Genomic DNA, 14,481 nt, shown 5'->3' on the forward strand with positions numbered 1-14,481 from the left:
CCCTTCTTTAATCTTTGGATCATCTCTCAGATAGAGGCGATAATATTCTGTTAATTTTCTATGGTCCATAGTTCTGGTGGCGCAGTGGTTAAATGCCTGTATTGCAGCCACTCATTCAAAACCACAAGGTTGCGAGTTCAAGACCAGCAAAAGGGCTCAAGCTTGACTCAGGCTTGCATCCTTCCGAGGTGGCTAAAATGAGTACCCAGATTGTTGGGGGCAAATTAGCTTACAGTTGTAAACCGCTTAGACACTGCTTAGAGGGTATGAAGCGGTATATAAATGAAGCTTGTTTTGCTCTAATAATACTTGCCAGCCATCTGTAAGCTGCTCTGAGAGCCTCTGTGGCTGAAGAGCAGGGTATAAATAGTCTACATGAAATATATAAATAAGTGATTTGTTTAGCAATGTGGCTGCGTACACATGCTGCCTTTGGGGACAACGTGGGTTTGCTGTCCGCGGATGCTTGAATCCACAGATGGCAAGTCTGCAGATACCGAGCACAGACCAATCCAACAAACAAATGTGTGTCCTGCTGTTTTTATGGCTTGTGAATTAAGGTAATAAATAGTTTATTACCACTGTATCCTATTGAAAGGAGCAATTACATCAGAAATTAGCTTTCCATAGGCAGAGTTTTGTGTGTATATGTGTTTTAAAATGCAGATTTTTCTATTTCATCTTACAAGCCATATTTTATAATCACTTATTTATCTATAGCTGCACTTTGCACTCTAATACAGTAGTTATCTATCTTGTAATATTTCATTTGTATTAGCTCCCCCCCCTATTAACAGCAATAAGTGGCAGTTTGTGCTTCCTTAGAGATTAAGGTTTAAGATTAATTAGGGTTTGGTTGCTTCCTGATACTGTTAGCATCAAGAGAAAGACCAAACTATGCAAAAAAAAAAAAAAATGTAATCCCCACTCTAACTCACCCTTTGGGAGAATAAAGCTTACTAGAACCATCAAGATGGAATGAACGGGGAATAAGCATTACTCCTTAAATCGATAATGTATTTGAAGCTCTGTAGCACTTCAAACCATTCCCATGCCTGTCCCTAACCAGTTGAAGACTAAACACAAAGCAAGCAGTATTTACTCTTAATTTGCTCAGAATGGATCAGAAAAAAGAGATTAATGGCACAGTCCTGTGTCGATTCATAAATCTTAGTTCAGTGGGGATATACTTCCAGGAAAAGAAATATAGAAAGGAAGCCCAGAACAGCATCAGCAATTTATCTCAGAGCATACCATTTATTTATTTACACTCATCCCTCCATATTTGCGGCTTTGATATTGACCACAGAGTTGTACTGGAGGACCTAGAGATTCTTAGAGAGGTGTCCTCTCAGGTAAAAACATGGTATTTTTGCTATATGAGGTTTTTCCATATTCATGGGGGTCTTGTGCCTCTAACCCTAGTGAATATGGAGGGACAAGTGTATATCCCACCCTTTTCCTGACAGGGGACCCAAGGCAGCAAACAAAATGAATTAAAAACATGGTACATCTCAAAACCTAATGACAACTTGTAAAAATAAAATAAACTGTTGCATTAAAACACCAGCACTTTAGAACAGTGTAAAAACATTTTAAAACAGGCACTTACAATAATTAAGTACAGTACACACCATTAAAATACCCTTCTGTATAGCAAACTGGTCACCAAATGCCTGTTCTAATAAAAAGGTATTTCCCTGATGGTGGAAGGAGAGTTGGTGGGAGAGAAAGCCACAACTTGAGAGCGGCCACTGAGAAGGCTCTCTCCTGTGTCCTCACCAAGTGTATCGATACAATGATGGGACTGAAAGATCTACTCCGAAGACCTTAAAACTCTCTTTGACATCAGAGGCCACGGTGGGAGCCTTCAGAATAGACAGTGGTGGCAGTAGGTATGGGATGCATGGGGCCATCTGGTCTGCCAGCTATTGCTGGGGAGTTTCCAGGAAACTCTGCAACAAACAGCAGGTCATTTTAGACTGGATTAAAGCCCCTTAGGGCCAGGATCAGTCCAGATCTCTAGATCGGCCGCCGGGGAACACAGGCCTTTTGAATCACACCCAGAAACAAACTGGCAGCCAGAGAAGCTATTTCAACAAGAGCATTACGTGTTCCCTGATACCAGCCCTCTGGTCACAGGGTTTTGAATCCACTAAAGTTTCCACATGGTTTCGAAAGGCAACTCCTTAGAATACTGATGATATTGTGGCGAGGATATGTCTGTTTCCTTAGCCCTGTAAAGCAAGCAGGAATAAAAACAACAGCAGTCTTGTCACACCTTAAAATCTAGCATGATATATTATGACATAAGCTTTTGTGGACTAGAGCTCAGTCCATTTGATGGTGGACTCTAGTCCAGAGTAGCTCCTATCACAATAAATCTGTTAGCCTGAACACTGCCATCTGTTTTCCTGCAAAAGGAAACACACTTCATTTTAGGCTCAGTTAGATATAGTGTCAAACCATGGTATTATTATTAACCTTTATTTATGAAGCGCTGTAAATTTACACAGCGCTGTACATACAATCTTTTTAATTAGACGGTTCCCTGCCCTCGGGTTACAATCTAAAAAGACATGACACAAAAGGAGAAGGTTAGGGTAACATTATAGAACGAGTCACAGCTTCATCCACTCCTTCCACTCCACAAACAGAGGTTTGGAAATTTCAGTTCCTTAGATTAACTACAGTTTATTGTCTTGCCTGAATCCAGACATACTGTGTTTAACCTTAGTTATGATTAGTGGAAGGAAATCAGCTTCGAAGTACAGATTGTAACGATGGGTTTTAAAAATCTGAACTTGAAAATATTATTTTTTGGACTATAATTTTCACAATTTTCAGACATAGCATAGCTCTTGAGGTTTCTGGAAGTTCTAGTCTAAAAAGTAGTATTTCTAAGATTTGAAACTAACCATAGTTAAGATTAACCACTGTTTACGGTTCAGAAAACAAACTAAATGCATCTAATTTGGAGCAAGAATGGAAGCTTTGCAGGTGTGGTGGAGAGGAGAAGAGGGTGTACAAGCCTGAGGCTCATTGCCATACAGCTCATGAAGTAGATTTGGTTTAGGGAAGCTTATGCTACAAACCTCTCTTAGCTATCATGAAAGGTGCTATAATATTTCTTTGCATACCAATCCAAACGAAGGTGGTTATGCCTTTGAATTAAGTCACTTCTTGTAATACTAACCATGGGTTAGCTTTATGTCTAAAAATTGCCTTAAATGAAGCATATTGGTGCCCAGCAACCACCTAATGGAACAAAAGGAACAAAATAAACACAAAATAAAGGAAGCAACATGCTTTATCCAACAATGGAATATCCCAAAGATCTTTTCACATTGCACACTTTTAGCACTATGATTCCATATTAACTGCTTTGGCTACATCATAGGGAATGTCTAGTTTGATGAGGCACCAGAGCTCACCCACTGAGAACTTTACATACCTTTATCTAAACTGAAAATCCCAGGATTCCATGGATGGAATAATGACAATTAAATTGTATCACAGTGCTGTGACTGTGTAGTGTGAAAGGGCCCCCAGTAGTCATCCAGGTGAACCTGTTCTATTAAGACAGACCTGTATGTCACAGCATATTAGCTTAATAACATATTTCAGAAAGAACACTTGCAAAAGGGTGTTGCCATAAAGTTACTCCCACAGCAATGGATATGGTTATACACCAGATAATACTTTTAAAATAGTCCTGCAGTTGACAAGCATGAACAAAATCTTTCCTCTGAGTAACAACTATGTGAGATACAGGTACACATATACTGTATATACTCATTATAAGTCTAGAAATTTAGGTTAAAAAATTGACCCAAAAAACCCTGAGCCGACTTATCCACGGATCAATGTTAAGTACTGTATCTTAACTCTTATTTAAAAGAAGGAACTGTCTTGTGGTGAAAAGCAATATAATCTGTGAAGCATCGACCCCCTCTATTCTCTCATCCATCCAGTCTAAGAGTTATGTCTGCTGGAATTTTCTAAGTTCTTTGACATTGGTTTGCTTTGCTTCATCCTTTAGATTGTTTGCTATGTGCCTCTAAATTTTACTCTCGACCTATCCACGGGTCATAGCAAAACCCATAATTTTGGCCCCAAAACTTGCCCTCGACTTATACATGAGGTCAATTTATAGTCGAGTATATAAGGTATGTGTGTGTTAGTATTGTATTTCTCTGTCCTAAATACATGCATTTAAAGATTTATATATTGGTATTCTCAGTATTACAAAAACACAGGGATCAGTGAAGGTGAAAAGGGTGGTTTCACACTGCGCATGCTTGTATAGCCCTTCTCTCTGATTCCTTTGATCAGTCCTGAGGGATACTGAGAAACAGCCACAGACAGAATTTGGATTCAAAGCACAGAATAAGCACATAGGAAGCCTCTGGAATGTGGAATATAATGGTGGTATTAGAATATCTACACAAAAATATCCAAGATCCCTTGCACATAATACAGGCATACTTCACTTAACGAAACAGATGTGTTATTGGGCATTCCTTCTTTTAACAGAAAATTTGTTACCAGAGACATAAATAACAGGGAAAGAAAAGGGATACATCTCTACACCACAAAAAAAGAGCAGTTCAACATGTTTCGGTGAACCTTTTATTCAAATCTAACAATATGCACTTGTGAAATGAAACAACCAAGTTGTTTCATTTCCAATACCAAGAGCCTCGACAGACCGGCATCAATGTCCAGCATTCTCCACCTTGCTTATTATTTCCAAACATACAGAACTGTACTTTCCAAACTTAAAAGATGTAAGGTTTTTTTTAACATGCTGGGGGGAGCTTGTGAGACAGGCTAATTTGGCTTCCCACTTTCAGTCTCTATTTTTGTTGTTCACACATTCTAAGGGATCTGGAGGCAGCTTCTGTTTACCCAGTCTGTTGTAAGAAGGCACACATGGCTACAGTAGAATTGGCTTGAAGTGAATCCTATTCTTTCCCAGCTCAAACTTTATTGTTTAGTGCAGTCATGCTGCTGCTGTTCAGCACCAAAACTCTGTATTTTTCCAGTTTTCCTTCTCCATCTTCCAATGCTAATGCTAGTTTAAAAACACACACATAGAGTATGAGGAAAGGCGGTTGGCCAGGGCTAAGAAAACTCTATGTAATTCATGGGTTGCTGTGAGTCAACAGGCCACTTGATGGTACAGATATACAAAATCTTGCCTTCTGGTTTCTGAAATAATAACAGGTGATCATCTTAAATCATAAGGATAATGTTACAAAAAGTTAACTAATGAAAATGCACACCGTGATCTTCAGCTCCATTGCCAAATGTAGACAGCTTGTGGTGCAGCCCTGTCAGTTATCAAGAACTGTTGTTCCTTCTCTTTTGTTTGCATTGCTTCTGGCTAAATTGTAAACCAGCTGGGTAAAGAACTTTTTGCAATTCTTTTATTTTTAGAGTATTTATTTATTTAGAGTATTTATACCCTGCTCTTCAGTCACAAAGGCTCTCAGAGAGATTTATAAATGGCTAATTTGACAGCTCCCTGCCCTGGGGTTTGCACTGTAAAAAGACATGGCACAAAAGGAGAAGGGAATGGCAGTGGGGAAGGGGTTCAAGTCTAGCAGATACTGCTGGTTTTTCTCTTCCTTTCTCTAGGCATGTTGGAGCTGAATTCTTCTAGTATGCAGTTTTATGCAGCGAGAATTCAGAGTCAAGTTCTTCATGGTCTCATTAATTTCACTGGAGAAAATTTAATTTATTGAATTAAATCAATTTAACTTTCACCCATTAAAACTTGAAGGACTTAAACATCACTGAAGTCTAAACTGCATAATGCCAGTTCATTCAATTTAAGTGTGATTTGTTGTTCTGGGGCTTTGGGAAACGGTGGGCTTTATGCTGCCCTTCCTGCAGTCCAGCCACCATCATCCAGCCTCAGAGGAGGTGAGGGGCAGTCCAGCTCCATCAGCCCTAGCCAAGAGTAAGAGAAAGGCCCTGCCTTCAGCCCATCTGCCATGGCCATGGCCCCTGAGGGAAATAAGAACTGCTGAACTTGATCCCCTTCCCCACCGCCATTCTCTTGTCCTTTTGTGTCATGTCTATTTTAGATTGTAAGCCTGAGGGCAGGGAACTGTCTAATTAAAAAAAAAAATTAATCCGCTCTGACAGCCTTTGTAGCTGAAGAGTGGGGTGTAAATACTCCAAATAAGTACAATAAATAAATATAAGGCGGGCAAGTCACAATCTCTCAGCCTCAGATGATGATCATGGCAAACCCCTGCTGAAGAAACTTTCCAAGAAAAACCTATTACAAGTTCACCTTTGAGTAGTTGTAAGGTGGAAGGGACTTGAATGCACACAACAAGAACAACGCTCATTTGGGAGCTTATAATCCAGGAACAAGAAATGCCAGATGTCCAAAGTAGGTTCTGAGGATGAGGCACAAGGGATCATATTGCAAATGTATGTTGGCTGGGAGACTGCATCAAAGAATTTCAGAAGAAAACCCTGCCTGTGCTTCATAGATTGTGGCAAAGCCTTTGATTGTGTAGATCAGGGGTAGGCAACCTGCGGCCCGTGGGCCGGATGTGGCCCGGCAAGGCCTTGGGACCGGCCCCAGCCCGGTCCTGCCGCCAATTGCCGCCGGGGCCTTTGGCCTCTCACGCGCAGCGGCAAGGGGGGCAATTGTCTATAGACGCCTCAGAAACATGCATTTATATTAACATTTTTTTAAAAATCAGCAAATCTTTTTGTATGTCCTCCACTTTTTTTAAAAAAGTGTCCACCATTTGAAAATGTTGTCCTACATTTGTGCCGGTTTATTTATTTAATTAATTTTTTAAAAAAATATTTAATTATTTATTTTTTGGCTTCGGCCCCCCAGTTGTCTGAGGGACAGCAATCTGGCCCCCGGCTCAAAATGGTTGCCTACCCCGGTGTAGATCATGAAAAACTATGGATTGTGCTTGAAGAAATGGGTGTGCCACATTTCACTGTCCTGATGAGTAACCTGACTCGGGACAAGAGGCTACTGTTAGGGCAGAATAGGGAGAAATGGAATGGATTCCAATTGGCAAAGAAGTTGGGCAAGGCTTCATTTTATAATCCTATCTGCTTAACTTGTACACCGGATGTATCAAAAGCAGGATTGGACTCAGAAGAAGGAGGCAAGAAAATTGGAGTAAGGAGCCTCAACAATTTAAGATATGCAGAGGACATCATACTGCTAGCAGAAAAAAGCAAAGACTTGGAACGATTACTGAAGAGAGTCTAGGAAGAAAGTGCAAAGGCTTGTTCACAGTGGAACATTAAGAAGACAAAAATCATGACCAAAGATTATTAAAAAACTCGAAAGCAAGCAAAGGAGACATCAGAATAGATCCACTATCTTCCATACCTGTGTAATGACTGGGCCTCCAGTCACTGGAAGGCTTCTGCCAGGTAATAAGAGTAAGCTGGGAGGGTGGCACGTGCAAATAAGTAATGGCATCCCAGGGGACGGAAGGCTCACTTGTCCAATCAGTGAGCAGGAGCAAGAGTTTCTTCCGGAAGCTTCTAAGAGAAAGAGCCTCTGAGACCAAGGGACACTTGTGACAGTTGGAGAGTCTTCAGCAGTTAGTGGTTTCTACAGTGCGAGTTCAAGATGGGAATCTCTCCCTCGCGTTAGTCCTACAGGTTAGGAAAACTGTAGCGTTGTGCCTACAGCAAGAAGACATAATTCTGGCAGAAACGGGATTTTAAAATCCACTAAACACCCGCAAATGCAGGTTGTTTATCAGACACATTAGAGAAATAACACAAAAATAACCTGAATGGAAAGCCAAAAAACCCCCACACTTCTTTCTACTTTCGGAATTTCACCAAAGCAAAAAGGAGTGGGGTTTTTTCAGCTTTCTGTTTGGGTTATTTTTGCGTTCTCTTTCATGCAAACGTTGCCTGAAAAACAACCCACATTTCTGGTATTTTTCTACTTTCTGTTCAGGTTAATCCTGAATGTCCTGCAGGTTGTTTTCATTTTAAATCTAGTTTCTGCACAGGATTCGTCCCGTGTGATAAACTCCTAGGACTTGCAAGGGCAGCTATGAAGGAACTAGACAAGACCCTGATGTGTAAAGATATACAATTAAACACTAAAGTTAGGACTGTTCATGCCATCGTATTTCCCATTTCTATGTATTTCTGTGTGTTACATTTCTACGAACAGGTTTAATTTTTAAACTGTATTGTTTTTAATCCTGTTTCAAAGGGGGGGGGGCTCAATTCATTTATTGAAAGTTTGTATTATTCCAACATATTGTAGTCATGTAAACCACCTTGACTGCTGCAGCAGAAAGGTGGGGTATAAGAATAAAGTTTATTTATTATTATTGTTTTATTTATTTTTGTATAGTTGTGAAAGTTGGACAGTGAGGAAACCTGAAAGGAGGAAAATCAACTCATTTAGCAATAGCAAGTACATTTCTATCAGTGAACGTGGTTTACAGCCTATAAACCAATTGCCCCCAAGAAACTGGATACTCATATTACTGACCTACGAAAGGATGGAAGGCTGAGATGTGGTGGGAAGACCCCAAAAGACCAACAAATGGGCCCTATGGCAAATCAAACCTGAACCTTAGAAGCCAAGATAACTAAACTTTTTTTAAAAATAATTTTATTTATAGCAAATATAACACTTAAACTGAACAAAATAATCGCATATATTGTCATTTAAATCTCGTATCTTATTTACAATACTTCCTTTGTTCCATTAATAGCTAACACCTTAATGAATAATAATAGCATTTTTGTGTTTTTCTACATCCGTTCTCTTTCCATATGCACTCTTGATCGAAACAAATAAGTAGATAGCCCTCCCTATTATTGTGTGTGTGTGTGTGTGTGTATATATATATATATATATATATAGTCATCTTCAAACTGATTTATGTTTAACCTTCTATTGTTCCCCTTGCCACTTCATTTCCATATTTCTTTATAATAATCTGCTACTGGAGACCATTCCTTGTCTACTTGCTCTAAATCTTTCTGATTTATTAAAGCTGTTAGTCTCTCCATTTCTTTCATCTCAGTTAGTTTCTATTGTAGGTAGTTCTTGATCTTTCCATTTTTGAGCGAACAAACGTCTAACCACAGAAATCATATATAATAAAATTCTCCAATGTTTTTTTTTTCTCAGTTACTGGGTCAGTCTTATTTACCATATTTAATAAATAGACCACTGGTCTTAATTTGCATTTGCTTTTAAATATTTCTTGTATTGAATCATGACTCTTTTTCCTATTTCTTTTTCTCTGTTTCAAAACTGAGTTGAAAAGTCCATCCTGTTCAGGGAAGCATTCCCAGATATTGTGCGGTTGTAATATTATGTTTTTAATTTGTTGCCTGCCTTATTTTATTGAACCCTTCCCTGTATTATTATGGATTATTTTATATGGATTATGCTATTATTTCGTGGAAAGCACGCTATGGGCAGGTTTATTTATTATCTATTTTACTGATTGTATGTACAGTGCTGTGTAAATCTACAGCACTGTATTAATAAAGCATAATAATAATAATTTCATTTTAGCACATCTCCACCACACATGGAAACATGAACCAACATTGTTTGCATTTCCAACAATTGTTTGTACTTGCCCCCCCCCCCCCCCCCATAATTCTCCTTCAAAAGAAGCCAAGATGACTAAACTGAGGTGATTTTACTTTGGACATATCAAGAGAAGACAAGATTCACTAATAAAGTCCTGATGGAAAGGCGGGGTATGAATAAAAGTTTTGTTACTATTATTATTATTACGCTTGGCAAGGCAGAAGGCAGCAGGAAAAGAGGAAGACCACATTCTAGAACTGTGGTCTCAATCCAGGATGCCACTTAGGTTTGCAAGACCTGAGCAGAAACGGTGGGCTACTTAAAGGCTCTTATTCATAGGGTCGCCATGATAGCAGTAAACAACAACAACAACAATAATAAATGTCCAGGTTTGGGCTTTTATTAGTTGTGGGCACAACTAGGCCCCAGACTACTGCTCCCCTGTCAACTACAAAAAGGGAGCCATCTCTTCAGCATCCTCAGTATTTATAGAAACCCCTCGACCAATCCGGTCCCGCTCCTGCCCTCACGTGACACCTCCCACCTGGCACGAGCCGCCAGTTTGAATAGAAAAGGGTCGGTTGGAAGAAGAGTTCTCAGCTCCCTCCCTCCCTCCCCAAAGCTTCGAAGGACACGTGACCCCTTTCAGCCAATAGCGTTCAAGACATGAGCGCCGGCCGGTATCTCTCCCTAAACTTCCCTCTGCTTCCCCCTCCCCCCCTCGCCTCACTTTTCCAGCCGTTTAACAAAACTCACCCGCCAGTTTTAACAGGCTCCAGGAGGAGCGGGCGCGAGAGCTGTCAATCAGAACGTCAAAACTCCAGGCGCTTCCGGGTTGTGCGTTACCCTTTGGAACACGAGAGGAGTGGGCGGAGCCTGTGGACGCCGCCTCAGGGCTGGGCTCCATGGAGGCGCCGCCATTTTAGGCCTGGAAAGGCGGTCTTTCTGGGCTGTTTTCCACGCCTGTCTCCTCCCTTCCTTGACGGGGAGCGAAAGAGGCAAAGCAGCCTAGAAACCCCGCCCTCTCTCTGAGCAGCTCCGTTATCGCTGTAAAAATAAATATGAATAAAAATACACACAAAAATACACAAAGACACACTTTTATTTATTGGGCTAAGCTTACTGTGGAAAAAATAAGCACAAAATACACAATTCCCCTGCTTGCCCACCCCCCCAAATAAACCGGCGTTTATTCCTCAATGTGTGTACTATTTTCATAACAAAACTCGCGTCCTTGCTTTTGTATTTGCTTTCTTAATGTTTTACATTGTTTGGAAAATCTTAAAAACCCATAAAACAGCGATACTTTTGTTGCACAAAGTACACAACGCAAGCCTTCCAAAGTTTCCACTAACTGCTTCTTCTCTTCAGGCTAAGGTGTTTAAAAAAGAAAACCATACACATGGGGGGAAATATGTGGAAGTTTCGAAACTCAAGGGTTTTTAAAAACGTGTTGAAGCCTAAATGGACTAAAGGTAAAAGATCCCATCTGATCTTGGAAGCTAAGCAGGGTCAGCCCTGGTTAATACTTGGATGGGAGCCCGACAAGGAAAATCAGAGGCTGTAGGCTGTATTTCAGGGGAACTGGCAGAACTACCCATAGGTATCCCTTGCTTGAGAAAACCCAACACAATTTCTGAGGTCATAAATGGACAGGGGACTTGAAAGTTACATCCACAGACATTTGCCCCTTACAGTGTATTGTGGATGCTGGGATATGCTGTGTGTTGGCAAAGTTACTTGTTTGAACTACAACCCCTTGAAGCCTCTGACCAATGCAGAATTCTGGGAACTGCAGTTTTAAATAAAGTAACTTCCAGGCTTTTCCTGTAATATAGTCTACTGACTATATGGTTGGCATCCTTGTTAATGACTTAAAACATGTGCAGTGGTCCTTATACATGTAGTTTTACTGTTTTGGGCTGTAGCATAAAATTGAAGACTGCAGAAGCAAAACTGAATGCACACTGCAATGTTCTTTCTTGCAGACGTCCATTGACATTTTGTGAATGCGCATCTCACATTTGTTTGCACATTCAGTTGCATACAGACTTCAGACTCTCCTTAATGTGGCAAGGATACCTTCAATTAATCCTATTTCATGCAATCGTTCCAGCTGCTTTAAAAACAGCCCAGTTCCTCTCCCCTACCACTTTCCTCAGCTTGAGTTGCTGCAAAGGAGCTTCAAAGTGTTTGCACTCAAATAACTCAAAGGAGGAGAAATCCTTCCATCCCCAGTAGGCTTAGGCAAAAGCAACGTGCTGCAATCTCTTTTGGTTTGTGCATTCTTCCCCAATAACTTCTGCCATCTTGACCATGCTCTGGCGCTGCTTGGCCGCACATGTTCTGGTTTTCATCTGTGAAATGCTGGGGAGTATGCTATATGATGCTGCAATTCACTATTGCATAATCATCAGGTAATTCTGCCAGTGTAAGTTACTTTCTCCTTGTTGTAGGATCTTGGCCCTTCTTATACACTGATTTTTATACACGGATTCAAGCATCCACGGTTTGAAAATATTCAAAAAAGTATAAATTTTAAATAACAAACCTTGATTTTCCATTTTTTATAAGGGACACCATTTTAGTCATTATATTTAATGGGACTTGAGCATCCACGGATTTTGTTATCCACGGGGGATCTTGGAACCAAACCCCAGCATATAACAAGGGTCCACTGTAGTCTCTAGAAAGTTCGAAATGCTTTTATTTACTTATGCAGGGCTTACCTGACCTGGTTGTTTCATTTCCCATGTGCTGGAACATTTTGAACTGGTCTTCTATCCCTATTCTGTCAATTTTTTTGTGTGTCTCTGGTACCTAATTTTCTGTTATAGAAAGAATGCTCATGAACACATCTATTTTGCTAATGGATCCATGCCATGATTTCTTGTTTGTTAGGTTGTCAGTTACTCTCATACAAATATATGCTGCATTACCCTCAGTGATAATCCCCCAAAAGGGAATAATTAATTTGTTACAAGTCCTCTTACCCTGAGTCCAGTGCTATTCAACATCTTTGATTTAGATGAAAGAATTGAGGGCGTGCTTATCAAATTTGCAAATGACACCAAATTAGGAGGAATAGCTAACACCCCAGAGGACACGATCAAAATTCAAAATGACTTTAATAATTGGAAAGCTGGGCCAAAGCTAACAAAATGAATTTCAACATGGAGAAATGTAACGTACTGCATTTAGGGCGGAAAAATGAAATGCAAAGATGTAGGATACCTGGCTTGACAACACTACGTGTGAAAGGGATCTAGGAATCCAAGTAGACCACAAGTTGAACATTAGTCAACAGTGTGATGCGGCAGCTAAAAAAGCCAATGCAATTTTAGGCTGCATCAATATAAGTATAATGTCTAGATCAAGGGAAGTAATAGTGCCACTCTATTCTGCTCTGGTCAGGCCTCACTTGGAATACTGTGTTCAGTTCTGGGTACCGCATTTCAAAAAGGACATTGAGAAACCGAAGAAGGGCGACTAAAATAGTGTAGGGTCTGGAAATCATGTCTTATGAGGAGAGACATAGGGAGCTGAGTATATTTAGCCTGGAGAAGAGACGTTTAAGAGCTGATATATTGGCCCTGTTTAATAATTGAAAGGATGTCATGTTGAAGATGGAGCAAGCTTCTTTTCTGCTGTGCCAGAGAATCAGACCAGGAACAATGGATGCAAGCTACAGGAAAAAAGATTCCACTTAACATTAGAAGGAACTTCTTGACAGTAAAAGCTGTTCAATAGTGGGACACACTGCCTTGAAGAGTAGTGGAGTCTCCTTCTTTGGAGATCTTTAAACAGAAGCTGGACGTCCATCTGTCGGGAATGCTTTGATTGTGAGTTCCTGCATGGCAAGGGGGTTTGACTGGATAGCCCTGTGGTATCTTCCAACTCTATGATTCTATGGAAGTTTCCTGCTTTTCAGAGGAACTTTTTCATGTTAGTCTGTTAAAGAGTCAAACTGTTTATATATGAAAAACATACAGGAGGAAAATGTTTTCCAGACAATCTCAGATCCCCTAGGCAGCAACCTTTGTTAACATTGTGACAGGCAGAGATTCAACAGGTGAATTAGCCATCAAGTAAAGTCTCACATATGTGGACACACCAATGACTTTCATCTTCCTCTCCCTTGATTCCCATTTTTAAAAAAATACTGTTAGGCTTGGGTACTGGCACTCTAGGTATGTTGACTTAGTATTAGAGGGATGAGGACTATTTTATGCAACTAAAAAAAACAGCACAGGAGGCTGCTTTATCCTGAATAACATTACTTCTTTGTCCATCTAGGCTTGCACTGTTAATTATGACCAGGGCTTCTCTAGAGTTTCAGGCAGGATTCTTTGTTAGCCCAGCCAGGAGATCCTGATACGCTTCCAGCTAAGTGCTAATACCACCCTCAACCTTGATTTCAGTCAGTATCTACAGAAGGTCTGAATTGGTACCCTTTCTGTATGATCCAGCTGTATGGTTATTGAACAATTCACCCCATCAAACTTGGCCTTGAATCAGTGCTATCTAATTAAATACTTTTAGGCATCACACTATTGAAAATTCTTACTGACAATGTAACATCCCAGGCAAGTATTTAATCAGAGGTTGGAAATGTTATGGATTACCTAGATCCCTTGGTTAACCTAGCTAGTGTCCATGATAGTTGAGGGATTTCTGGGAGTTATAGTCCCCCGAAATAACATGTCCAAGCTCTGGATTTACTCCCACATTAAGTATGTAGGATTGCAGACTGAATCATACATTTCTTTCAAATGAGACTAGAACCAGTTTTTTTTTTTTTTTTTTTTTTTTTTTTTTTTTTTTTTTTTGTCTAAGGTTGTAAGAACAGCATTTTTTGGTCCCAGAGGTTGGTTTTGGTGCTGGCAATGGGATGAAAGGAA

The 14,481-nt window shown here is 40.2% G+C and overlaps 1 protein-coding gene across 3 annotated transcripts in view; it reads right to left on the reverse strand.

The window, feature by feature from the left end:
- The window catches only part of LOC149319183 (gamma-glutamylaminecyclotransferase-like), a 107,010-nt gene that overhangs the window by 24,646 nt on the left and 67,883 nt on the right, over nucleotides 1-14,481 (reverse strand). The window contains exon 1 of one of the 3 annotated variants that reach the window (XM_089511225.1): nucleotides 10,337-10,533. The exons of 1 other annotated variant lie outside the window; for it this stretch is intronic. In XM_089511225.1, the coding sequence (XP_089367351.1) occupies nucleotides 10,337-10,487 (151 nt within the window). In that variant the 5' untranslated portion in view covers nucleotides 10,488-10,533. Of the gene's footprint in view, nucleotides 1-7,384; nucleotides 7,465-10,336; nucleotides 10,534-14,481 lie in introns of those variants that run through there. One more of the 3 variants, XM_089511226.1, reaches the window with a different exon arrangement.

Source organism: Sceloporus occidentalis, unplaced genomic scaffold (assembly GCF_023333645.1).
Source record: "Sceloporus occidentalis isolate IW3139 unplaced genomic scaffold, rSceOcc1.0.p SCAF_2, whole genome shotgun sequence".
NCBI lineage: Eukaryota > Metazoa > Chordata > Lepidosauria > Squamata > Phrynosomatidae > Sceloporus > Sceloporus occidentalis.